This window comes from Microtus pennsylvanicus, chromosome 3 (assembly GCF_037038515.1).
Source record: "Microtus pennsylvanicus isolate mMicPen1 chromosome 3, mMicPen1.hap1, whole genome shotgun sequence".
NCBI classification, from domain to species: domain Eukaryota; kingdom Metazoa; phylum Chordata; class Mammalia; order Rodentia; family Cricetidae; genus Microtus; species Microtus pennsylvanicus.
Genome location: NC_134581.1, coordinates 141,697,308 through 141,724,740, shown reverse-complemented (window position 1 = coordinate 141,724,740; position 27,433 = coordinate 141,697,308). Strand labels below are relative to the sequence as shown.

At 45.3% G+C, this 27,433-nt stretch overlaps 1 protein-coding gene across 3 annotated transcripts in view; it reads right to left on the bottom strand.

The window, feature by feature from the left end:
* Gne (glucosamine (UDP-N-acetyl)-2-epimerase/N-acetylmannosamine kinase) overlaps positions 1-25,064 on the bottom strand; it is a 47,375-nt gene extending 22,311 nt beyond the window's left edge. The window contains exons 1-4 of one of the 3 annotated variants that reach the window (XM_075967332.1): positions 24,912-25,064; positions 5,281-5,486; positions 3,350-3,801; positions 69-221 (exon numbers count right to left, since the gene is read on the bottom strand). In XM_075967332.1, the coding sequence (XP_075823447.1) occupies positions 69-221; positions 3,350-3,801; positions 5,281-5,486; positions 24,912-24,962 (862 nt within the window). In that variant the 5' untranslated portion in view covers positions 24,963-25,064. Of the gene's footprint in view, positions 1-68; positions 222-3,349; positions 3,802-5,280; positions 5,487-10,166; positions 10,186-10,550; positions 10,915-24,911 lie in introns of those variants that run through there. The other 2 variants (XM_075967333.1, XM_075967330.1) reach the window with 2 other exon arrangements.
* Positions 25,065-27,433: the final 2,369 nt, after the last annotated feature.

Here is a 27,433-nt window from a genome sequence, read left to right as displayed (position 1 = left end):
AGAGGAAAGTAACAAAAACTAAAGTTTGAAAAGGTAGATGGCATAATTTCATTTTTAAGTTCCATTACCTGCATCAATATTTGGAAACAGAACTAGGGTCCTCTTGTTAAACGAGATAAGTGCATCCAGTGTTAATTCAAACATCTTTATGGAATGCTTAATGTCAGTGGTCACAGGGTGCTGCAGAGCGACAATGTAATCTTTACATTTTACATCATCACCTGTTTAAAGAGAGGCGAACCACAGTGCTTCATTAGTTAAGACTCTTCTTCTTGTTGCTGTTGTTGTTGTTTTTTGGCAGGGTCTCACTATGTAGTCTTGGCTGGCCTGGAACACATTTTCAAACGTGAAAAAGGAGAGCCTTTCCTGTTATGATCTAAAGGATGAGCTAATCTAAGTGCAGACAATCTAAGTGCCATACCACGTCTGATAAGGCAATTCAACGTACAGCTCCGCTCTAAACCACAGCTGCGGCACATGGTGCTGGGACGTGAATGAGCTCACTCCCGACTCATTCCCAAGAGGGGAATGCTGTCATCCTTTGACGTGGCAGCTGAGGCACTCGGAATCATCCTTACAGCAGCAGCCAAAGCACAAATGTCCATGTAGACAGTAAGCTACGAAGGACACAATCTCCTCTCAGAGTCTCTTCTCCCCTCCCCCGGCCCCCACATCCTTCATCTTCATAGTATTTTCTTTGTAGGTGAGAGGATCCACACACACACACACACACACACACACACACACACACACACACACACACACTCCAGGGGTCTGGGAATTAAACGCAAGGTTCACCGATCAAGTAGCCAGCTGCATTGTTAGACCTGAGGGTTGGGATATCAAAGCGCTTCTCCGGTCCCATGAGAAGGACCATTCTCTACAAACTATTGCTAAGAATAAATAGAGGTCTCAGGGGAAGAATTCTAGCACTTTGCTCCATGAGTGATTTCCACTTCTCATTTACCTTATACTCTGAGTGTAATTTTTCAAACTTTGTTTTATTGAGTATCATTATTAGTGAGGGGTGAGATGCATGCTATGACTTGCGGTAGTCTCCTTCCATCTTACAGGATTGAACTCAGGCTTGCGGTCTCACCAGCTTTGATTTTTTTTTTTTTTTGAGACAAGGTCTCAGTATTCCAGGTTGGCCTTGAATTCAATATAGTTAAAGATTACCTTGAACTCTTGATCTCCTCCCAAGTGCTAAGATTACAGGCACGTACCACCATACCTGGCTAGGTATTTTTTGTTTGTTGTGTTGTGTTTTGTTTCGTTTTAATATTGAGAAACAAAGCTCAAGTCATTGAGCCGGAACTATCTATTCCTGGCAGCGAAGACTGATATTTACTGTTGGGATGCCTCTCATTATCACGAGTTTAATGTATCTTTTCGACCTTGCTAATATTTTATGGGATCAGGTGATAAAGCTGCATGTTGTAAGTGACCTGCACAATTTTACTTTCCTGTGAGCAGAGTGAAAACGTAAGAAGCTCTAGCGGAGAAGCAGACAACGCTACCTGTACAAATGTATTACTGCTAGATACAATTGGGCTTGCTGTCTTGTGTCTGCTTTTTTTTTTTTTTTACCAGTGTAAAAGTAAAACAAGAAGCTGGGTATTGTGTGCAGTTGTGTGCAGAAGGGAGAATGAGGCAGGAAAGTCAGTTTTGAGACTGGTCAGGCCTACACAATGAATACCAGAATAAACAGAGTTATATAGCAACTGTCTAAAAATAAAGAAATAAATATAAAAAGTAAGAATCCAGGTTTTGCTCTTTCCATCATGAAGTATAAACTGTCAAACAGGGCTTTAAGCTTGTGTTTACAATCTTACTGCATTGTGCCCTTGATTTTTAAAAAATTAGTGTTCTTGTGTGGGCCTCATGTGAGGGAATGTGCACACATGTGGAGGTGAGAGGGCAACTCTGTGGAGCCCGGCCTCTTCCACCTTATATGGGCTGCAAGGGCTGCACTGTCAGGAGCTAGAACCTTTCCCTGCTGAGCCATCCCGCTGGACCGGCACGCTCGCTTTCTTTTAAAGCCACCAAAACCAAAACCCCAGGTATGACATTCTTTGCCCATACTCCCAGCCCTGAGGTATGAGGACAAGAGAATCTCTGGGGCTTGTTGCCCAGCCGGTTTGGCCAAACCATCAGCTGCAGTTTCAGTGAGCGGCCATGTTTCAAATCATAAGCAGTGGGGGAAATGCTGGACATCAACATCTGGCCTCCACAAACCCATGTGCACACACAAAAGTGAAAGCAACATTTTCCATACTAAAAAATAAGATGCAGCCAGGCGGTGGTGGCACACGCCTTTAACCCCTGCATTCAGGAGGCCGAGACAAGCCTGATGTAGAAAGCGAGTTCCAGGACAGTCAGGGCTACACAGAGAAACCCTGTCTTGAAAAAAAAAGTAGAAAAAGTCAAAGTACTCTAAGTTCACACTGGAAAATAATATAATAAATTAGTTTTACCTACTTTCTAGCCTTTCCACTATTACAGCCTTTACAGAGATAGATCACATTATGCATGCATTTTTCTAGCATGCTCTCCCAACACTTGTGCACATGTGCACATACGGACACAGGAGAGCAGCGCTGACTGTCTTCCTCAGGTGCTCTCCACCTTACACCTCCTGAGCCGGTCTCTCTAACTAAATTCAGAGCAGTCCAGCTGGACTAGCTGCCTCCATGCCCCACCATGCCAGGGCTAGGGCACACACCACAGCTGGCTCTTTGACGTGGATTCTTATGCCAAACATTTGACCCAGTGAGCCATCTCCTTCTCCTTTTCCCCATTTTTTTGATAAAGTAAGAATTGTACTCATGGACAGGTATAATAGCATATGCTTATAATCCTAGCACTTACGAGGCAGAGGCAGGAGGCTCAAGAGTTCAAGGTTATCCTGAGCTATCTACGCTCCAGCATGTGGACCTGAACTCAATCCCTAGAGCACACGGCAGAAGCGGAGGACTGACTACAGATTCATATGCACATCACATTTTGAACAGACACACATATGCATATGCACATACAATAATAAAATTCATTTTTAAAAGCTTATCAACACATAAATTAAAACTGTTAAAGAATGAACTATCCTTGTGAATACTACTCACTAAAATATTCAGTGGAGCAAAAGCATTCCATATGTACAAAGATAGCATAGATTTTTAACATCAATCCAGCTTTTCCATTTTATAGAGAACCTTGGGGTAAGCATATACCACAAAGTAAGAACTGTGAAGTAAAATCTTAGTTCTCTGGTCTCCAATGGAATATTGTGTCCATGAGTTTCCAAAAAGACTGAAATATGCCCAGCACTTTCTGAGTCTGGCATACGTACCTAGCCACATCCGAATGATGCTCATATAGTCCTTGTTCTTGGCCGAGAGCAGTTTGTCATAGGAAGGGCAGCCTGCCAACAGAATGCGGTCGTGGTCCTCACACATGGATATCAGGTGCTGCTCGGCACTGCGGGTGCAGCACACGTGGTAGTGCGCCAGCTTCGTTATGGCATGTCTGATGGAGTCGTCGATGGTCCCACTGACCTCCCCTCCCTCAATGTGCAGGATTCGGATGTTCATCAGGGCGGCAGATGTCGCCAGGGCAAGGGCGTCGAATCGGTCTCCATGAACAATCATGATGTCAGGCTTCAGGCGATTAAGGACATCTGGAAGCTTCACTAGAGCTAGGCCTACTGACTCTACCATGGCTGCTTCATCCTCCCCTCTAACGATCGTGTGGAGCCGGGTGTTAATGTCAAAGTCGTCTTGCTCAATCATGCGATACGTGTTTCTAAAGCGGAGCACAGGAGTGACACTATGTTCTTACACAAGAAGGCACAATGCCAACCCCAAAGGGACACCTGCTCACAGTCTCGCTTGCTAAAACAAGTAATTAAACTACAAACAAAGAGCAAAGACCATAAATGTACCTATACCCGATTCACACTGGTCCACAGTCAGAAGCGCTCTCCAGATCAAGATAAAGCCTGCCCTGGAAATCCTCCTAAATACTAGTTGATTTTCCTATTCAATAGTCTCACCATCAAATACACCTTTCCACCTCAGGTGCTGCAGCAACTACCTCGTCCGGGCCAGCCTCCTTGCCACCGGCTTCCCACACAAGCTTTGTCACAGAAGAGAACTTACTGAGACTTCTACCTCTGGCTCAAACTACAACGTCCGATCACTCAAATAGCCTGCCTTAGATAGCCAGATTCATTTCAATTAAAAAAAAAATCTATAGGAGCTACCCATGAGCCTCCTCACTGCTCCTTAACTGTCTTCTTAGAGCAAGCTCCCGCCACACAGAGTGTAGGAGACGGTGGTATTTTGCTTACTGTTCTGGCGGTGCATTACTGCCCTGCCTTTAAAGTAGTCTGAATATGACGGTTTGAGCACTGGCTTCTTTCATAAACGGTGACAGTCTTAGGAGGCTGCACGAACATTTTCACACCACAAGGGGGCACTAAGTGCACGAGGAGAGCAAAGCCAAGGCTCCTTCCTGGTCTAGCTCAGCCTACCCTTCAGTTTTCAAATCATGCCTGCTACCCTACAGTACAGACCTTAAGGTTACACACACAAATTAATGATCCTGGTAATGTAACATTTTCATTTACCTTAAGATAAGTTAGACTTCTGTAAATCTTGTCTCATGTATACTACTTTATATGTGATTGACTTGTAAACCAGGATTGGTTTTGTTGTTTTGTCTATTTGGAGACAGGGTCTTACTATGCAGCCCTCACTTTGCAATCTGGGCAGGACTCAAACTCAAAGCAATCCTCCCTCCTCAGCTTCCCAGGTAGTAGGATTACAGGCACACACCAATACACTCAGTTTAATAAACCGTTCTGAAGAACTGCCATTAGAACTCACGAGACACCCTGGGGTGAAATAAGCCTGCTCTGTCGTAAAGCACAGGTCTGGCTTGCTTGAGGCTTTGGGCTCAAACCCCAACACCAAAAAATTATGCCATGAAGCCATGTTATTATAGTCTAATTTTATATACAATTATACACACACATATGTGTTTCTTCTGAGTGTAGTAACAAATAGTGACATTTCCAGCTGTCGATCATCAAGTATCTGCTGAACAGCAGCACTGGGGCAGGCTTCATCGCCATTTGGTTTTTACCCTGGTTTATAACTGAAGTAACAGACTCTGAGCGTCTTCCCAGTCCCCTGCGGTAGAGGCCGAGGCCCGCAGCCTACAAACTCAGGCTCTCCCCGGCGCACTGCTGGACGAAGCACAGGAAAGCACTTGTCTCACCCGTAGTCGTCTATCAGGTGCGAGCCCAGCACCACCACGTCCAGCTCAAAGAACGCAGGCTCCGTCTTAATGCCGAACATGATCGGGGCGAGTTTGGAGTAATCCGCGCGGTTGCAGGTAGCAACGCAAACCCGAAGCTTCCGGTTATTCCCGTTCTTCTCCATGACTTGCTTTTTTTGGGTTGAGAGTTTCTTAAAATAGAGTTCCTAATGATACAAAAATAAAAGTTATTGTTTACTGCTGGGATAACTACGAAGTAGGAGAGCAGAACTTTCCTTTGAAAGCACTGTGGTTCAGTGCAGAGGCGTCCAATCTTTGCTCCACCCTGCTCCACCTGCGACACCCTCACTGGGGTGTCAAGTGAGGAACCCCCAGCAGGCTGGCAGCCTCCATCCTTTCTCTCACTGCCACACTGGAACACAGTTTCCATTCCAAAGATAAACAAATAACTTCTCTTTAATTATTAGTTTAAAGTACTTACTAAAGGAAAAAAATACTTGGTATACTCACAAGCGAGCCCAACAAAACAGACTGTTAGAAAATGTGGGCAGAGAATCACCTACCGGTTAATTTCACAAAAGGGAGAGACAGGTCTAGAGGGAAAATTACTGCCCCAAGATTCAAGATCACATCTTCAAAGAGCATGTCCTTGCCCTCACATGACACACCCCCTTGGAAGAGATGCTTCTTAGAAACTCCCTCAGGACCTCATCTGCACCCACGTGCCAGACCGCAAAGCCGACTCCAAACGCCCACAGACGGCTCTGCTACGCTTCCCCAGGGCACCTGAAAGTCGGTGTCCCAAACTGAACTCATTTCTCCCGCAAAGCTGTTTCTCCTGGTTTGTTCCCTAACCCAGTGCTACGACTCATCCAAATTTCCTGCTATCCTGCCGCTTCCATTCCTCACCAGTACCTCCTGGGCGGGTCAGTTCACCCCTGAGCTCACTGTTTCTTCCTCTTGGTCCCCACCAGCACCTCCCTTAGATAAAAGTCCATTTGTCTTGGGTCCGAGCTAGTAGTCAAAGTGGTGAGCCTATTTCTCGTCCTGTCCTTCTCCCACAGACTTTCAAAGGGATCTGACTGTCACACCAATCCGCATACCTCACTATGGGATAAAATCCAAAATGCTAATCTGGACCTCAGCCTGTTTTATAAACCACATCTCTCCGATTACTAGTGTCAAAGCATCAGTGAATCAAAATGCCCGTTGCTCACTAGTGGATCTATGCCAGCCTTAGGTCTAATGCCTGGACCTACAGCTTCCTTCCCCTCTTGCCCAGACTCCTACTCAGGCTTCAAACCCCAGCGAAGTATCACCTCTTCTGGGGAGGCTTCATTAACCCCATCCCTTGCAGAGCTACCTCCTCCTCAGCACTGTGGTCCTGCCACACCCATGAAAACACTTTTGTTTAACTCCACGGCCTACCTACCTTTCCATCAGCCCTCACCCCACACCCTTCACTTACAAAGTCAAAACCAGCAAGAGATGGTTGACTTAGGGAACTTGTTTCTGCAGGCCATCTATCATATAACCCCAGTGCTTGTCAGGCTGAGGCAGGAGGATTCAAAGATCCTGACCTGGAAGCCAATCCACGTACATGGTGAGATATGAGATGAGGAAGGGAAGAAGAGACAGATTGGGGGGGGGGGGAGCTACAAAGAACAGGGGGGAGGGATTTGTTTTATGGAAAACTTTAAATTTCCCAGTAGCAACGTTAAGTTTCACCTCATGGACTCTGACCTTGGTGCTTAGGGTTGAGGAAATACAGCAATATTTGAACTTGAACTAGGAATCCAGGCTGTAACGGGAGCAGCGCAGCCCCCTGAGGCTAAGCAGTAAGGGTCTTCTGATGTGGGCACACTTCAGAGTGGAGTTCCCTGATCATGCAAACTGTCCCATGATGAGTGAGGCCCACTCCAAAGCATAATACCCAGGAAAGGCTAATTCTGCCCAACGAAAAGCCCTTGTAACTGTCAAATGAGCACACTGCCAAGACTCTAGAGCACCACCTAATCATTAGAGAACGGCCGTCCTAAGTGTCCTGTACACAATCCTCCCTCCACTGAACAAACGTGGACTGACTCAGCTGTGGTATTTGATTTGCTGGGTGAGGCAGAGCAAACGACTGGCGTTGGTCAATGTATTATACGTGGACAGCGAACGTTCCAACTGGCAGCGCTTTGTTTGCCAGGTTACCGAGCTATCGTCCTAACCAACCGTTAGCCAGCTGTATAAACTATGAAAATACGTGCTCTTTTTTTTTCTTCTTAAGCCAAAACATTTTAGGAAAATAAAACCTTTTAAAGAGGAGTATTTCTTGAATTTTAAAAATTAATTATTGCATACTGGACATGGTGGCGCACACCTTTAATCCCAGCACTTGGGAGGCAGAGACAGGCAGATCTCTGTGAGTTCGAGGCCAGCCTGGACTACATGCAAGTTCCAAGTCAGCCAGAGCTCCATGGTAAGACCCTATCCCAATAAACAAACAGATAAATAAATAAATAAATACACAATTCATGATTAGGTGGTGTATTCACATAGCTTCAAATGAGAAGGTCTGCCAGGCCGTTTTCTCAGCCATGTGGCTCTTCTCAGCGGCTCACAGGACTGGTTTGCCTTCATTTCCGTCTTTTCTTTTCTGTCTCCTCTCCTTGTCCCCAACATTTGTTATTTTGGCTTATTAGTGGTTTTTTGTTTGCTTGGGTTTTTTGTTTGTTTGTGACAGCCCTATGTAGCCCTGGCTGGTCTTCCCTGGCCTGTGTAAGCATCCAAAGTGTTGAAATTACAGGCATGTACCATCCTCCAATATATAGTATGCAATTGGTAACATTTTACAAGCTATTGCTACCTTCTTTACTTTTAAAATATTTATAATTATGTTTCTGAATTAAATGGGAACAAGGAAAAATTTAAAGACAATGGAAATACCAAACCAACTGTGCAAGTTATCAGCTTTTCAAATAAATGAAGAGTTGTAAGAGCCTTGGAAACAAACAGAATGAGCAAGAGCTTACAGAGTCTTTCATCTGTGCAGGGCACTGCACAGAAACTGAGATGGTAAGGAGCTGAGAAAGGTCTCGTTTCTGACTTTAGGAAAGAACACTGTGGAGGATGGCCTGGAACACAACAGACCCCAGCCATTCCGCTTTCACAAGCAGGCGCAATGGAAATCAGAAACTTTAACAAACTGTCTGTTATTTATTCTGGATGAAGTATTCCCAAAGGTATTTTTTAAAAATTCTGTTCTTTGTGTTTTTGAGACGGGGGTCTCTCTACATACCCCTAACTGTCCTGGGATTTTCTCTGCAGACCAGGCTGGCCTGGAGCTCACTGAGATCCTCCTGTCTCTGCTTCCTGAGTGCCAGGTTTAAAGACTTGCACCACTAAAGACACATTTTTTATACTGACGATAGTGACCAGCATTGTCACCACTAATATGGGATGAGTAGTGAGACAAAATTGACTCAAACTACTTCATAAAGTACAATGTAAAACAAGATCAAATTTGCTTCTTTACATGGCAGAATACTAGACAAAAGTTAAAAATAATCAACTGTATCTATATTTGTCAGTGCATACTGTGTATACCCATCCCAAAGTCTGAGGCCCCAAACATTGCAAAATGTAAACAGTTTTGAGCACTCGAGCCAGTGAGATGGCTGGCTGCATGGGTGAAAGTGGAGGTCAAAGGACAAACTCTAACAGGACAGTAATGGCTCACATATTCGGGAGGCAGAGGCATGCGGATCTCTGTGAGTTCGAGGCCATCCTGGTCTACAAGAGCTAGTTCCAGGTCAGGCTTCAAAGCTACAGAGAAACCCTGTCTCAAAACACCACACACACACACACACACACACACACACACACACACACACACACTCCTGTATCAATCAATCCTCCAAGCTGAAGCAGAGTTAGAACACACAAACAGACAAGGAGCGCAGGGGTGTGCTTCTTTATGCCTTCTGGGCTAGGGTGGAGGACACATCAGGAACACAGCAAATCAGCAGGAAGGAGAGGATGCCTGGGCGAACACTTGATCAGTGGACCAGACAATAAGGGAAATGGGAGGCCACGAGGGTTTTATAAAATGCCCAACCCAGAGACTAACTGCAAGGACCCCCAAATCTGGGCCATCCCATCCCAACAGCAGCAGTCAACTGGCTTCAACAGAGTTTTTTACTTCGCTTTCTCCTTCACCAATGCTTTGCTTGCCTCACAGAACAATCTCACCAACTCCTCGCTTACACTTTCACCTTGTTAGAGACAGGCTGTCTGTAGTATCCCCGCTCCTTCCGGGGAACTCAACGTTTCGGATTGCCGGATTGCCGGACAGCCGCTCGAATTCTACAGCTGGTTTTACCGGGTTCTGAGGACCTAAACTCAGGTCAAGTTTTCAGCGTCACATCCTCCAGCAACCACCACCAGCCATCTGCGCGGCTCCAAGAAATGGCAATGCTCACATACCGCGTTCAACTCAATCGTGCTTTATAAACGTTGCAAAAGGTGGTAATGTCAATGTCCCAACCAAGAGAAAGTGTTTTCTGTACGCTTGTGCAAGTAGCCACCAGTCACACGGTAAACACCGGTAAGCGCTTTCACCTCGCGCTGTGCTAACATAACGTCATAAGAAAGAATCTTTTAATCCTATCTCATTTACTCCGCTACACGGACAGGAACACTGAGGTATAGAAAAAAATCGTCTTGCTCTAAATTACAGTTAAACATAGTTAATGACTGACAGACCCATCTTCCTGCACCGAAGTCACTGCCCTACACACCCTCTGCCTTGTGTGTACATTCCACAAACACCCACGAGCGCAAACCTTGCTGGAGAACTTGACACACACCTCCTTTCACGCAGAGCGGATGGAACTCACCGCAATAAAACGGGGTGTGGAGTTCTCAGCACCCCGCTGCCCCGCTATAATCCAGTCTGTCATTCCTTCCAGAGCCCCTACAATTGGGCTAAACCATTTTCTTTCCGGTTAAACTGTACCCCCGCCACACCCCTCCTATCTGAGGAGCAAAGCCCAACTGTGCTCTAGCGATTTTACAAGGCTGTTCTTGGATGGATATAAACGCCGATCACATTTCCAAGGAGGCCAAGAGTCCAGATGGTCCGTGCTGGGCGGACCTCCGAGACCGTCTCCCAGATCACACCCCGTGCACCCGGGGCAGGGGTGGCCAGCAGCTCTCTCACGCCTCCGCCCCGGGCCCCAGGGCTGCGCTGCCCACTGCCCGCGGGGACGGGCCAGGCCTACCTCCTCACGCCCCGGTCACCCGCGCGCTGAGCTTGACAGCTCCGGGGTCACACGTCGGAACCCCGCGCCCGGCGGGAGAGGCGCCCTGCCGCGCAGTCCCGGGGCACCCAGCGCAAGGCCCACAGCTGCAGGGGAGCTGTCGGAGCGCGGCGCGATGCTCGTGAGTCACCGACTGGCGTGTGGCCCTCGCCGGGTTAGTTCCTTCAGCGCCACCTCAGCACTCAGTCAGCGAGCTTCCAGCCGGCCTACACCGCGGGCCCGGGCCAGCGCACCCCGTGGCTTCCGCTACTCCGGCGCCGCTCGATGACTCGGCGCTCCGCCCGACCGCTGCTCCTGCAGGCGCCCCCCCCCCCCAACTCCGCGGAGCGCCGAACCGTCGATCGCTCCGCCCGGCCTCGGCCCCGCCCCCTGCCCTCCCCAGAGCATTTCTGTTAGCCCCGGGCGGTTGCACGGAGCGCCTTCCGCTGTCGTGTCAGCTCGGGTAGTGGCGTCCATTCAATCTGCTGAGCCTGGGGGTGTTCTCTCCTCTGCCGAAGCCCACTGTGAAGCCCGAGTTTTCCACGAGATGGTTGTTTCAGCCTTGCACTCAAGCTGAGAGTCATCTCGTAGACCAAGCACCAGCCCAGAGTGGTCCCTGGGATTAAGCCTGGCCACGCCTGCCAGGAGGCTCTGGTGGAGTGCGGAGTGACAAGACACATGTATTAGCTGAGCATTCTGTTATCGAATTTGGGTGCCCCGAAAAGCCAGGTCCTGCCACCTATCCTCCATAAGTCAATGAGAACAGCAGAATTAATATAATGATAATAATAATCATTATTATTATTCATTGTGACCATATTGCAAGAGGAACAAAGATATCCAAGGATGCGCTCTCCCCAGGTCCATTTTTGAACCCCTAAACTGAGGTTATAATATATAGGAAGAGTTGGAGATGATCATGTGGTTTTTTTTCTCTCAGTTTGTTCATATGGTGGACTACAGTGACTAATTTTTATATGTTGAACTATCCCTGCATCTCTGGGATGGAGGCTACTTGATGATCTATCACCATCCCTGATTTCAAACTGTACTTCAGAGCTATAGTAATAAAAACGGCATGATATTAGCATAAAAACAGACACGTTGATCAATGGAACTTAATAGAAGACCTAGACATAAATCCACACACCTATGGACACCTGGATTTGATGAAGAAATAAGAAATATACAATGGAAAAAATAAAGCATCTTCAACAAATGGTGCTGCTCTAATTGGATGTCTGCATGTAGAGGAATGTAAATAGATCCATATCTATCAGCCTACACAAAACTCAAGTCCAAGTGGGTCAAAGACCTCAACATAAAGCCAGATATGAAGAGAAAGTGGGGAATAGCCTTGAACGCATTGGCACAGGAGAGCACTGCATGAACAGAAAACTGACAGTGGAGCCACTAAGATCAATAATCAATAATAAACGAGACATCATAAAACTAAAAAGCTTCTATAACACAAAGAACAGCATCAATGGGACAAAACGGCAGCTTATAGATGGAAAAGATTTTCTCCAACTCCATATCTGACAGAGAATTACTATCCAAAATATATAAAGAACTTAAACTAGAAATCAACAAATCAAACTATCCAATTAAAATGATATATATAAACAGAGAATTATCAACAGAATAATATGAAATGACTGAGAAAAACATAATTAAATGTTCAATATCCTTAGTCATCAGGAAAATGTAAATCAAAATGACTATGAGATTCCTTCTTACACCTGCCAGAATGGCTAAGATAAAAATGCAAAGTGACAGATCATTCTGGTGAGGATGTGGAGCAAGGGGCACACTCCTCCATTGCTGGCAGGAGTGTAAACTTGTATGGCCACTTTGGAAATCAATATGGCAGTTTCTCAGGAAATTGGGAATTGATTTACCTCAAATTCCAGCTATACGCTCCTGGGCATATACCCAAAGGACATTCCATCCTACCACAAGAATTCTTTCCCAGCTATGTTCAGAGCAGCTTGATTCACAATAACCAGAAACTGGAAACAACCTAGATGTCTCTCAACCAGAGAATTGGTAAAGAAAATGTGGCACATTTACACAGTGGGGTACGGTACTCAGTTGTTAAAAACATTGACATCATGAAATTTGCTGGCAAATGGATAGAACTACAAAGCAAACAAACAAACCATTCTGAGTGAGGTAACTCAGACCCCGAAAGACAAACTTGATATGTACTCATGTGTGAGGAACTAGGTTCAATCCCAGTGCAGCAAAGAAAAAAAAGAAAAAGAAAGAAAAGCATTTTTTAGACTCCATATGTACTTAAGAGAGTTCTAAGTTGTTGTGCATTTATTTGTTGTTGTTGTTTTTGCTTAACCACTGTTAAAAATCTTGTGTTTCTATATGTAGGTAGTTAGTAAGGTGTTTGTCATTTAACATTAAATGAAATGACCTCACCTTTTACATCTCTGAATTCCAGAACTGCACAAGAACCTTGCAAGGACTTGTCTCTCAGTATGCAGGTCATTTCCCTATGTGCAAATGAGACTACACTTCAGAGGCTCTGTGGCTCTTCTGGTCAGCAGTGTGAACTGGCATACCCAAAGCCTTCCCAAGCAGGGCCGTTTGCCTGCTTTCGTTACTCTGATCTAAGGACTTACAGTTTATAATATAATATAAATAAGGTCATTTTGTTGTTTTTTGTTTTTCGAGAAAGAGTTTCTCTGTGTAGCTTTGGAGTGTGTCCTGGAGCTCACTCTGTAGACCAGGCTGGCCAAATTCACAGAGATCCGCTTGCGTCTGCCTCCCGAGTGCTAGGAATAAAGGCGTGCGCTACCACCGCCTGGCTAAAATAAGATCTTTCTATAGCTGACCCATCGGCTGCAGCATATGTGAAAACATCAAAACACAGACTATGAAGAATTACTAAGCCTTCTCACGGAAGGTGAGCCCTTTCTGAGGGGATCCTAATGGATATTTAGCTGGCCATTTTGGCAACATTTCTTACCACACTGCCTTGTTTGTTCTTTTACTTGGGGATTTAATTATTATAAAGTACTCCCCTGCTTGGTAAATGCTACCCATTGTAGTAGTAACTGCTTATTATCTATGCCCAGGGCCTATAACGACATCCAGGTATCTGTTCTAGCACTCCTATTTATTTTATTGATCATTTTGTCTTTTGAGACAGAGTTTCTCTACATAGTCCTAGCTGAAATTCGTTATGTAGACCAGACTGGCTTCAAACTCAGAGAGATCCACCTACCTCTACCTCCTAATTGCTGGCCTTAAAGGCGTGCATCACCATGCCCTGCAGACCTCTTTTGTATATAAACAGATGTAACTCAACAATGTAGCAAGTTGGGGGGCACCTTGGGCTATGTGAGACACTACTCCAGAAAAGGGGGCAAGTACTGGGGCTGTAACTCAGTTGACAGAGTACTTACCTGGCATGCGTGAAACCCTATACATGAGACTCAGATCGCATAATAATAATAATAATAATAATAATAATAATAATAATAATAATAGGAACATAAAGAAAATGTCAGCTGGAGATTTATCTCAGTGTTAAGAGTGCTTGCCTGGTCTCAGTGCCCAGCATTATGCAAGAGGTGGTGATGGGGAGCATGAGATCAGCTTGGCAAAGCCATTGGATGTGTGTGCAGGCATTTGTAGGACAGAGGTCACCCTGAATATTATTCCTAGAAATGTTCATCTTGTGATTTTTTTTTTTTTTTTGGAGACAGGATCTCACTGATTAAGTCAGGTTGGCTAGTCAGCAATCCCCAGAGATCCACCTGTCTCAATCTCCCCAGCACTGGAATTATAGGCTTGTACCACAGAACTTAGCATTGGGGAGCGGCACTGAATTTTCATTTATTTATTTATTTATCATAATTTTTTATTGATCTTTAGGGAACTTTACATCGTGCACCCCAATGCCACTCATCTCCCTGTCCTCCCACATCCTCCCTCCACCCTGTAATCTCCCCCCAAAAGAAAATAAAGAATAGGGCTGGAGAGATGGCTCAGCATTGCCTGCTCTTCCAGAAGTCCTGAGTTCAATTCCCAGCAACACATGGTGGCTCACAACCATCTGTAATGGGATCTGGTGCCCTCTTCTGGCCTGCAAGTATATACATGCAAGCAGAACACTATATATGTAATAAATAAATAAAGATTTATTTTTTTAAAAAAGAAAATAAAGAATAAAAATTAGAACTTGGGGAAAAAAAAAGTCTTGCCGGCCCCTCTGGGCACGTCCTGCTCCTCTACCAACTGCAGCCTTTCCTCACACTCCTCCCAGCTGTCAAGTCTCCAGCTCTGCCACACAGTTACCATTCTGCTCTTCTGTCTTACTGGCCTCTCAGGCACACATCCATTTGTCATGGTGGCATTAGAAGCTGTGGTGTGTCACACAGGAGACCCTTTGGTCCAGACAGCTTTACTTGCAAATGTTGATTGCAATGAGTCATTCATTGGTCTGGCTCACGACTTCTGCAACACCATCAACTCTGGGCTCCCATTGAAACTCCTCTCAGGTATTCCGCTGTTGCCTCGAGTCCAGGAGATCCCGTGGCTACGGTTTGGCAGGACTGGCCCTTCAGGTGCTTCAGCAGCTTATAGATGGCATGGATGCTGGGGTGGTCCCACTCAAGGCCCTGGATCTGGGCCTGGGTGGGAGCTGAGTTGGTCAGGTCGCCAGCCTCCCTGTGCCCATGCCACTGGAGCCAGCTCTCCTGTGCTGCCAGGCAAGGGACAGGATCGGCTCTCCCTCAGCCATGCCTCTGCTCCGCACTGCAGGTGAGGAGGGGCTTTAGGGAGCAGTACAGACCACGGACATCTGCATGGCTTTTGGTGAAAACACTGGCCATGTCCATCGACACAGACCCCAGCTGCAGTAGGGCCACAGATCCAGACATGGCTCTTGGCGGCAGCAGAGGCCTGGACATCAACACGGCCTCAGGAGGCAGGTAGGCCACCGGATCAATATGGTCACTGATAAGGACTGCCTGGAGGACGATGTCCAGATGACCCTGGGGCTGAATAAGAGTGTGGAGGAAAGAGTTCTTGGGTGTGTGCTGGGCTGTTTGGACGGGGCCAGAAGAGAGGTGGAGGCGGCATTGCGTAGTTCCCGTCTCTGTTTTGAGTCACAAAGAAGATAGCCACAGGGTGGAAAAAATGAGTGATCAGCTGGGCATGGTGAATTAGGCCTGCCTGGAATCCTAGCCCTCCAGAGACAGAGAATCAACATGGGCTAGAGCCAGCCTGGACTACAGTGAACTAAAGAGTATCCTGGAGTCTCTATTTCAAAACCAAAAGAAACAAACAAAAACGGAGTAGCCAATTACCATATCCTTCTGAATATCCACATGTAGCTATCAACCTCCACTTAGTTGCTCTCACTCACAGTACTTCGGATTGACAGGCTGTCTGAGTGTCTGGGGGTAAAGCAGGATGTACACTCTATTGTTTATACTCTCCTCATGAGGCGGAATAAGGCAGAAAAGAGCAACTTTCAGTACGGGTCTGTTGGTGTGCTTAGTGTTCACTTAGAGCACCGCTTGTCCTGCCTACTGCCAAGCATGACCTCACTTGCTATCCGGAACAGAGAGACCCAAACAATGGGCCCTTGCTCTTAACAACCCGACTGACTCATCTTGCTTGCTCACCTCAGATTGAGGCATTAGAGTATAAAATGGGAACACAAACTGGACCCATCACTGGGGCCTTTCGGGTGCTGTCCTGGCTTCGGCTTGCCGGTGATCTGGGCTCTCTTCCACTCTCATTGGTGCTGGAGTTTACTCCTGAAAGGTTCCTGGAGCATTCAGAACAGAGAAGGGCTCCTATTGTACTAAGTGGCTTTCTGCAGCTGCGTTACACAGAGAAGCATCCCCACCACCCAGGAAAGAGCATAAGGGTTAAGATTACGTTGTCTGAGCCAGGGCAGTGCGAGGTGGTGGTGGCGCACGCCTTTAATTCCAGCACTCAGGAGGCAGAGATAGGCAGATCTCTATGAAGGGCCAGCCTGGTCTACAAGAACTAGTTCCAGGACAGTTAGGGCTATTACACAGAGAAACCTGTCTCAAAAAACTTGAAAGAAGGAAAGAAAGAAAGAAAGAAAGAAAGAAAGAAAGAAAGAAAGAAAGAAAGAAAGAAAGAAAGAAAGGAAAGATTACATTGTCTGAGCAGTGCTTAGCCTACTCTGTAGAGTCTCAGGTCAGTGAGAGCGAGAGACTGCCTCAAAACAAAACAGAACAACGTGAAAAGAACTTGAGGAATCCATCTAAGGATGACCTCTGACCTCTACACAGTTGTGTACAATGTGCAAGTGGGCCTGCATTTACACATGTACTCACACACATGAATACTCTCTCTCTCTCTCTCTCTCTCTCTCTCTCTCTCTCTCTCTCTCTCTCTCTCTCTCTCTCACACACACACACACACACACACACACGAATACACACACGAATACACACACGAATACACACACACACACTTGACTATATTGGCTGAAAGAATTCAGAAACATCCTAAAGCATCAACTTTAGTCTGAGATTAAAAGATAGGCCGGCAGAAAGACTGGTTAAAGTATTCATGACTGCAACACGAGCCTTTTGAAACTCATGTTTCAGAGCCATTTAATGATTCTTCCACTCACCAAGCTTTTCATGGTTCCACGATGGCTAGCCAACTCTTTGCTAGTGTTCCCAGCTACAGAAGAGACATGCAAATAAACACAATGTTGTTGGGTTTGTCTCTGTGGAATATCACTCTTTATTTGGGAATTTAAAGTGTAATTTTCGCTATGGACTATGAAGATATATTGTTCTATGTAGATGTTAGCAAAATGGTATAAGCAAGGAAACTCAGACATTCCTTATGTGGGGATTCCCCTCTGTATACTGTGAATACCATTGGTTAATAAAGAAACTGCTTTGCGCCTATTGCAGCGCAGAACAGGGCAAGGCGGGAATTCCAAGCCATAGAGAAGGAGAGAGTAGGCAGAGTCAGGGAGAAGCTATGTAACCACTGCCGGAGACAGACATTAGACGCTGGACAGAACCTTACCAGTAGGCCACAACCACGTGGCAGTGCACAGATTAATAGAAATGGGTTAATTTAAGATGTAATATTAGCTTATGCATAAGCTAATAGACCAAGCAGTGTTTTAATTAATACAGTTTCTGTGTGGTTATTTCGGGTCTGGGTGGCCGAGAATGAACAAGCAGCCTCTGCCTACACATTCCTTGCTAACAGAAGTTTAAAAATTTGTACTTCCTGGAAAAAATCTAGTTTGCTTTTAACTTTGGCTCTACAATATAAAGTTGAGTCAACATAATTGTTCTCTGAAATAATGTCCCAGTGAAAATTATACAAGTTTGTTCTGTTGAATTTCCTGGTACTTAACTAGGCATTAACTAGAGCTCAATATCTGCAAACCCTAGGAGAGACTTCATGATGTCCCAACAGGGGCTAAGGAGATTATCCGGTACTGGCTCACACCTGAGGGACCACCGAGGAAGGACCCATGTTCGTTGTATAAATACCATATGTTAATCAGCTATGCTCCTCGAGCATCCAAGTCACATTTGGGGGCAAGCATGCAGCTAAGGTTGAAGGAAAGGCCCCATGGGATCTTGCTATGTAGCTCAGGTTGGCCTCCACTCTGCAGCTCAAACTGCCATCAAACCTGCTGTCCTTCCTCCCACCTTAGTCCGTGAATGCTGAGATTACAAGAATGTGACACCAGGCCTAGTGGTTCAAGCGGGCCGTTTAATATCTGAGAGAAACTGGATATAGTGGCTCGGTCTTGGAGAAGCCCTTGAGTCCAGGAACTCAAGACTAGCCTGGGCTACATCATAAGACACTCCATCTCAACAAAGCAATGGTATATAAATGTGTAAGGCATATCCAAATACACACAATTAATATCTCTAAAGCCTCAGCATGAACAAAAGGCCTCAACTTCTCTGCTCTGCATCTCCCGTGCCCCGACTGGGATAGCGTCAGTTCTATGTTTCAGGTCATTTCCTGTTCTTCTTTACATCTTGTCCTGTCCATGAATGTGGGCACTGCCATGATTGGGCTTCGGTCCTTCCCTGGTCCTCTATTCACTGTGTCCTCAGAACTTCTATTCTTTTTTTTTGTAAATATTTATTTATTTTCTCCCCGGCAACTTTGTCTACTTCCCATAGCCAAGAAGATAACTATATGTTTTTCCTTTGGTTCACCTTCTTACTTAGCTTCTTTAGGATCACCAATTGTAGGCTCCGTGTCCCTTATTTATGGCTAGAAACCAAATATGAGTGAGTACATCCCATGTTCATCTTTTTGGGTCTGGGTTACCTCACTCAGGATAGTGTTTTCTATTTCCATCCATTTGCATGCAAAATTCGAGAAGTCATTGTTTTTTACCGCAGCATAGTACTGGGGGTGGGGTGGGATGGGGGTAAGGGGAGATGGGGAGAGAAAAGGGAGAAGGGGAGGAAGGGGGGAACTTGGGGAAAAAGGAGGATTAGGATAAAGGAAGGTTGGATAGGGGAGCACGGAAGCACAATTCTTAGTTAAGGGAGCCACCTTAGGGTTGGCAAGAGACTTGAACCTAGAGTGGCTCCCAGGTGCCCAAGCCGAGGTCCCCAGTTAATTCCTTGGGCAGCTGGGGATAGGGAACCTGAAATGACCCTAGCCTATAGCAATACTGACGAATATCTTGCATATCATCATAGAACCTTCATCTGGTGATGGATGGAGATAGAGACAGAGACCCACACTGGAGCACTGGACTGAGCTCCCAAGGTCCCAATGAGGAGCAAAAGGAGGGAGAACATGAGCAAAGAAGTCGGGACCACAAGGGGTGCACCCACCCACTGAGACAGTGGAGCTGATCTATTGGGAGCTCACCAAGGCCAGCTGGACTGTGACTGAAAAAGCATGGGATAAAACTGGACTCTCTGAACATGGCGAACAATGAGAACTGATGAGACGCCAAGGACAATGGCAAGGGGTTTTGATCCTACATAATGTGCTGGCTTTGTGGGAGCCTAGCCAGTTTGGATGTTCACCTTCCTAGATATGGACGGAGCGGGGAGGACCTAGGACTTACCACAGGGCAGGGAACCCTGACTGCTCTTTGGACTGGAGAGGGAGAGGGAAAGGAGTGGGAGGAGGAGGAGAAGGGTGGGAGGAGGGGGAGGGAAATGGGAGGCTGGGAGGAGGTGGAAACTTGTTTTTTTTTCTCATTTTCTCAATAAAAAAAAAGATTTAAAAAAAGATTTATTTATCTATTATGTATACAACATTCTCCCTCCATGTATGCCCACATGCCAGAGGAGGGCGCCAGATCTCATTACAGATGGTTGTGAGCCCCCATGTGGTTGCTAGGAATTGAACTCAGGACCTCTGGAAGAGCAGCCAGTGCTCTTAACCTCTGAGCCATCTCTCCAGCCCCATAACTTCTATTCTTAAGCTTTCCATTTGGACTTCCATGGAGATAAAGCCTGTATATCCACTCCGGCAGCAGCCTCCCCAGTCTGGGTCCACACTTGCTGTCAAGGTACTCCCCCACCTCAATCTCAGTACACAGAGATTTTGGTTCCATTTCTCCCCTTTTCTCATTTTTTCTCTTCTCTTTTTTTCTTTCTCTCCTCTCCTCTCCTCCCTTCTCCTCTCCTCTCCTCTCCTCTCCTCTCCTCTCCTCTCCTCTCCTCTCCTCTCCTCTCCTCTCCTCTCCTCTCCCCCACGTCCCTTCTGCAGGATATCCTGTGTACCAGCGTCAACACTCACTTGAATTTTTAATACCCCTGCCTCACTTCCCATCGCTGGGCTGGGCTACTTCACCATGCTTGGGTTTATGTAGTGCTGGGGTTGAGCACAGGGCTTTGCTAATGATAGACAAGCACTCTACCACTGAACTACACCCCAGCCTGAGGCTCTCGGTCTTCAGGCTTCCTTTCTGCTTCCTGTGGTTGTGCTGAACCGAGCCTGTCTTTGCTTTTCAAATCCTATTTATCCTGAAACTTAATCTGAACTCTATCCAAAGAAACTCCTACCTCCACTGGATTTCTGTAGCATTTGGCTTGAGTACCCATTTCATATTTGTGAATTATCCGGTGCTTTAAAATGGCTATGTTTACAACTGTGACATTTAGCATCACTGTTGGTATTCTGTGAAAACCAGTCGTACTAGCTACTTCCTTATCTGTGACCTAATTCTCTAATCAGATCCCAAGTTCTCTGAAGCTAGTCCTCTCTGCTTCTCTCTGAGGGTCCCTGAATCAGTACCTATGTAAGAAAGGTAGTCAATAAAAACTGAGACATCTAACAGTGGTCCCGCCCATCTCTGGTTTCTCCCTGTGGCCCATATCACTGTGTAATCAACCCCCTTGGTCATCCTCCACCAATTAGGCCTAAATATCCTTTTTTTTCAAAATAAAAGCTATAATCATGGTGTGTACATATGTATTTGCACACTCACGCATGCTATGGCAGACACGTGGAAGTTGGGGAACACTTTGAGATCTGGGGATCAGACTCAGGTTGTCAGGCTTACACAGCCAGCACTTTTATCCACTGAGCCATCTAGCTGGCTCCACGGTATCGCCTCGTCTTTTTAAAGATTAAGTATGAAAATTAGTAACGAGCTGAACAAGGAGAAAGTCAGTGTTGTTATAAGATAGAGGTATGGAGGCAGAAAGTAACTGGAGATGTGACTGAGAAATGGAACAAGGACGTGTCAGCAAGGGCCACCGTGAGGGAGTTGGGCATTCTCCTCTGTATTTTGAATTAGGGGTGATAGGCTGGGAAGAGGAGGGACTAGAGGAAAATGGTATTTCCAAGTGATGGTAGCAGGAACTAAGAAAGCGAATCCTGCTGGGTGTGGTGGCACACACTTGGGATCCTAGCACTTGAATCTGAAGTGGGAAGACTGTTGTGAGCTCCAGGACAGCAGGGGCTGCACAGAGATCCTGACTCAAGAGAGAGGAGCGAGAGGGGAGGGAAGAGGAGAGGAGAGACAGAATGAATCCTGAGAACGGAATCCAAAGAACGTGAAGGAAGAACGGATAGAGCCAGATGGTAGAAATGATAGAGGGGGTGGGGACCAGCCTTCCTAGTTCAGTATGTGGGTGATCAGCAATGCCATTTTCTGAACCCGAAGAGAGACAGACTTGGGGATGAGCTCTGGATGGGAAGGAGGGTGCTCTCGTTTTGGATTTGTTGAGTCTGTAGAACCTTAGGAGATTTTCATGAAGTTAGGGATCCAGAGGAAACAAGGGTTAAAAATGCAGATTTGTCATGGACATGATTAATTCCACTACCTAATACCCATTTGTTTGTTTTTAATATACTTCTCACTCAGTTCAAGGCGCCACCCAACTGTCCTTCTGGTTTTGTTTTGGCTTGGCTTTGTTTTTATTGTTTTCCCCAGCCAAGTTTCCCACATCTGGGGAAATCTCAGGAACAGACACATGTGGAGTGTGATGGCTAAACCTTGTCCAGCATGGGAATGTAGTGGATAAACCTCGTCTTGGGAAAGCCACCTTTGTGACCATGGTATCTCCCCTGCCAGGGAAGTGTCCAGCTATACTTTTTGCATCCCCATTTCTCTGCCCTGACTCCCAGTTGCTTTTGGTCAATTCTATGTATTTTACTTTATTCTTTTTAATTAATTAATTTATTTATTTTGGTTTTTCAAGACAGAGTTTCTCTGTAGCTTTGGAGCCTGTCCTGGAACTCACTCTTGTAGACCAGGAGGGCCTGGAACTCACAGAGATCTGCCTGCCTCTGCCTCCTAGTGCTGTGATTAAACACATGCATCACCACTGCCCAGATAACTCTTTTTCATAAAGTTGCCTTTTGTGCTTGCAAGTTCCACATCCATGGATCTAAAGAATTATTGATAGAAATATTTGGGGAAAATGTGTCTGTGCTAGAATGTGTGGGCTTCTGTCATTATTTTTCATTATTTGTTAAATAATACAGCATAAAAACTGCACAGTGTTTCCATTATACTGAGTATTATACATGATTAGAGGAGATTTAGCTCTACAGGGGATGTGAGAAGGTCACCGCTGTATGACAACACCCTCATTTTCTACAAGGGCCTCGAACATCCCCAGGTTCTTGAGAGCCTTCATGCACCTTGGATCCCATCTCCCCGCGACCAAAGGCTGACTTGACAGCTGCTGCTATTTGTTCGTTAAGTATTTTGACTGTCTAGGTCTCAGACCATTAGTCTCAAACATCTTGAAATCGAATTTAATAAGGTCAAAAGTTCTGTGGAAACCTCACCTCGCTCTGTGATACTTTGTTCTGGACATGAGTTTGCCTTTCTGGACCCAACCCCTTTCTCACTCACTTCCACCGTCCCCCACAGCCCAAGCACCTGTTCTCCCTCCGGCAACTCTTATCTTAAGGTTTCCTAAACTACTTCTTTCTCCTTTCTTTTTTTCTTTTTTCTTTTCTAGACAGAGTGCCACATTGGTCTAGAACTACCTAGAGCTGTCGTCAAGGACCTTCTAAGTGCCAGGGATTGCAAGCATACACACAACACAAGTCTCTTCAAAATATCCCACTTCCGGGGCTCACAGGACCCCTGCTTCCTATCTGTCTCTGACCTCTCTAGAATCTGCATTTCCTCAGATCCCTGTGGAAAAAGCTGGCTCCTGGGATTATGTACCCAGGCTTCTTCCATGCCATTTTAATATTCATGCCTGATCTTATTTGCTGGCGTGGCTTAGCTTTCATTTAAAGTGATTCCAAGTCTGGAGGTCTAGTGGAGGACCCCCAAGCCAGGGCGACTAACCAGCTGCTTAAAGGTCAACTTCGTTTGTCCCAGACATCGCAAGTCAGTCTCGCCCAAATACAGACATCTTTGTCCTCCTACACCTGGGCGTTCTCCTCAACCACAGTTCCCAGTGAGTGGAATCCTGACCTATCCAATGACCCGAGAGACATATTTGCCTCCCTCTGCCCTTTCTCTTCTTATGAGACTTAAAAATAGCCAGAGTGGTTGCTTAGACTGTCTCTCGCCCTTGTAATTACAGACAACCGGTGCACGCTAGATCCCACTGAAGACACGGGGGGGGGGGGGGGCAATTCAATTTTAGGCAAAAGCTCAAAAAGTCTAAACTTGAATTTAACTGCTAAACAATAAAAATAATGCATTTTTTATTGAAGACCTTGAACTTGGCCCTCACTACCTTGGTGCCACAGCTGGCCTTAGACTGTGAGGAAGGCAACTTTGCTCACCACGACCCCACTGACCTAAACTCCTGGAATGAATCCACCACCTAACTGAAAATGTCTTTTTAAAACTTGTTTCTGATTTCTTCACTCTTAAAAAATATTACTGGCACATATGTGTGAGACAGAGTAATGGGCTTCATAAAGACAGTTTTTCTTTCCGGTTTGGCTAAATTCACACCCCCCCCACACACACACACTCCCTTCCTTTCTCCTGCCTCTGCTTCTCATTCCTTCCTCTGACAGGTTCTTCCAACCGTTTCCTAACTATAGGTGACCTTTACACCGAGCTGTTCAACTTAAATGTGATGATACCCTGGAGCATGGAGCTGCTCAGATGCCTCAGTCAAAGCCTAGCTTAAACATACGTTCTAATACAGTGTACCGTGTGGTGTGGCTAAAGATTGACCAACATCCCTCAGATGCCTTAGTCAAAGCCTAGCTTAAACATGCGTTCTAATACAGTGTACCGTGTGGGGAGGCTAAAGATTGATCAGCACAGAGATCCCTTTTCATTTGGGCTTAGATACTAATTAACTCAAAGAAAATGCCACCCCCACCATATGGTCATTCAAAAACTCAGATGTAGGGGTATCCATTACGGCGGGTCTATGTGTCATGTTTCAAAACTAAAAAATAAAGTTACAGCAAACACTGTACCTTTTGGAAAGAGACCGTATTTTTGAAGCAAGGAATTAAAAAAGCAAAAGCAAAACTTGTTTTATCTGAAAGCAACAGGAATCGGCAGGAAAGAGCCTGTTTTTAGGAGGAGGAGCGGATAGGGGAGCCGAGGGGAGGTAGAGGAGATATTGAGAGGAGAGAGGGCGGAGGGGAAACTGAGGTCAGGATGTAAAATAAATAAATAGTAATAAAAAGAGTTTGTTTTTCTTTCTGCTTGGAAATGCAAAGAGACCACGGGAGCCAGGGCGATGGCAGAGACACAAACCAGAACTGTACAGTGACTAACCACAGAGTGGCGAGCCAGCGTGAGCAGGGCACCGACGTTTAAAAATGAACAGACATAACAGATTGAAAACCTAAGCTTTCCCCTTCCTCCTTTCGATGGCCCTGGTGTCTGAGAGCAAAGCCACGGTGCTCGAGAGGCCCGGCCTTACTCACATGAGGTCCTGGGTAACCCAGCTCCCTGTAGAGATACGTGCGTGCTTCCATTCTGTGGCACAATTGTCCCCTGAGGTGTGGTTGGAATCGCCGAGCAGCTGTCTGTCCTCCTGGGTTAGCTGGCACGAAGTGGTCATTAGTAAGCACCTGTGTTCCAAACTAACTCTCAAGCCCCGCCTCTTTGAGAAGGGTGTGTGTGTGTGTGTGTGTGTGTGTGTGTGTGTGTGTGTGTGTGTGTGTGTGTGTGAGTGTATGTTTCTGAACACTTCCTGTGTTCCTGGACAGTGGGTTTGAAGTAGGAGGAAGGAAGAAACCTGAGGGCCACTTCCCTGTTCTTAATATGTGACTCAACTCAGTGATTTTTATTTCCAGTTTAAAAAAAAAAATGTTCCTGAGTATAAACCCAGTGATAGCTATCATGAAGATCTCTGTTGTCCTTTCTCCCCGTTTTCACACAGGAATATTCAGAACGTCTACTGATGTGCTCGCTGAACAAAGCAATTAAGAGATTAGAGACTTAATAGGATTCCTTAACAACCACAGACTTCTCTATGTTTAGAAAAACCTTTAGCTTCAATAGACGGAAGGAAAAAATCAAATCGCCTTCATCTCAGCTACGTTAGGCTAGAAAAGAGCCTTGGCTTACGAAGAGTGCAGTTTGTGTCTTTAGTGTCCAGGGGTCCCCGAAGGAGCTCAGGCTAAGGATCTGCTTGTCACCGAACACAGCCTGCCGTTTCAATGGGAAGCAGTCATACGAACAGTCACCTACTCCGCTCTCTGGCCGTGTCTACCGCATGATGTCACCCACTTAAGGAAATCTGTAATTAAAACGTAAAACGCCTCGCTGGTGCGAAGGTGTGCCTTGGTCTCGGCGCTCCACAGTGTGAAGAGGACCTTGAGTTTGCGGTCCGTTTGGAAACAGGCTGAACTGGCTAATTTTATGTCAACTTGACACAGGCTACGGTCATCTGAGGAGAACCCCAATTGAGAAAATGCCTCCCTAAGACTGGGCTGTAGGCAAGCATGGAGGCATTAGTGGTTGATGCTAAGTCTGGCTGTGGGCTTGCTGTAAATCAGCTTTTTTATATTGAGGTGGGTCCATTGTATCCCTAAATCTCCCTGGGACTTTTATCATGAAGGGGCATTGGGTCTGATCAATGACCCTTTCTGCATCTAATGAGATGATCGGGTTTTCAGTCTTTACTCTGTTTATATGGTATATGACATTTGATTTTCATGTATTGAACTAGGCCTGCGTCTTGAGATAAGGCCTACTTAATCGTGGTGGATGATCTTTTTGACATGTTCTTAGATTTGGTTTGCAAGTATTGTATTGAGAATTTTTGTATCTATGTTCATCAGGGAAATTGGTTTGTAATTCTGTTTTTTTTCTTGAGTCAAAAATGTGGCCTCATAAAATGAGTTGGGTGATGTTGCTTCTGTTTCTATTTTGTGAAATAATTTGAAGAGTATTTGCATTAACTCTTCTTTGAAAGTCTGTTTTCAGTTTTCTGCACTAAAACCGGCTGGCCCTGTTTTTGTTGTTGTTGTTGGGAGTCTTTTAATTGCAGCTTGTATTTCACTAGGAGTCTGTCTAAATTGCTTATCTACCCTTGGTTCAATATTGATAAATGATATATTTTCAGAAAAGTTATCCTTTTCTATTAGATTTTTGAATTTTGTGGAGTACAGGTTTTTAAATATGCCATATGATTTTCTGGATTTCCTTATGTTCCCCTTTTCATCTCTAATTTTATTAATTTTGATCTTCTCTTTTTACATTTTAGTTAATTTGGCTAAGGATCTGTCAATCTTAGTAATTTTCTCAAATAACCAACTATTTGTTTCATTGATTTTTTTGGTTGTTTATTTCTATTTTAGTGATTTCAGCCCTAAATTTGATTATGTTGTGCCCTTTATTCCTTTTGGGTGTTATTTCTTCTTTTTGTTCTAGAACTTTCAGGTGTTCTAACCATCTTCAGTAGGGCTGGATTTGTAGACAGACAGAAAATGCTTAAATTTGGTTTTATTATGAAATGTCTTATTTCCTCCATCTATTGTGACTGCAAGTTTTGCTGGTTATAGCAGTCTAAGATGGCTTCTGTGGTGTCTTTGAGTCTAGAGGACATCTGCACAGGAACTTCTGAGAAATCAAGTGTTATTCTAATGGGTCTGTCTTTATATGTGAGGGTCTTTTTCCCTTGCAGCTTTCAATACTCTTTCTTTGCTCTGTACTTTTAGTATTTTGATTATTATGTCCTGAGAAGACTTTCTTTTCTGGTCCAGTCTATTTGGTGTTCTGTATGTTTCTTTCACCTTGGTAGGCATGTCCTTCTTTAGGTTAGGAAATTTTTCTTCTATGATTTTGTTGAAAATAGTTTCTGTGCCTTTGACTTGGGTGTCTTCTTCTTTTATACTTATTATTTATATATTTGGTCTTTTCACAGTGCTCCAGATGTGCCAGGATTTCTTTTAGAGTTAACATTTTCTTTGACTAATGTAGTAGTAGGAGCAGCCGGGCT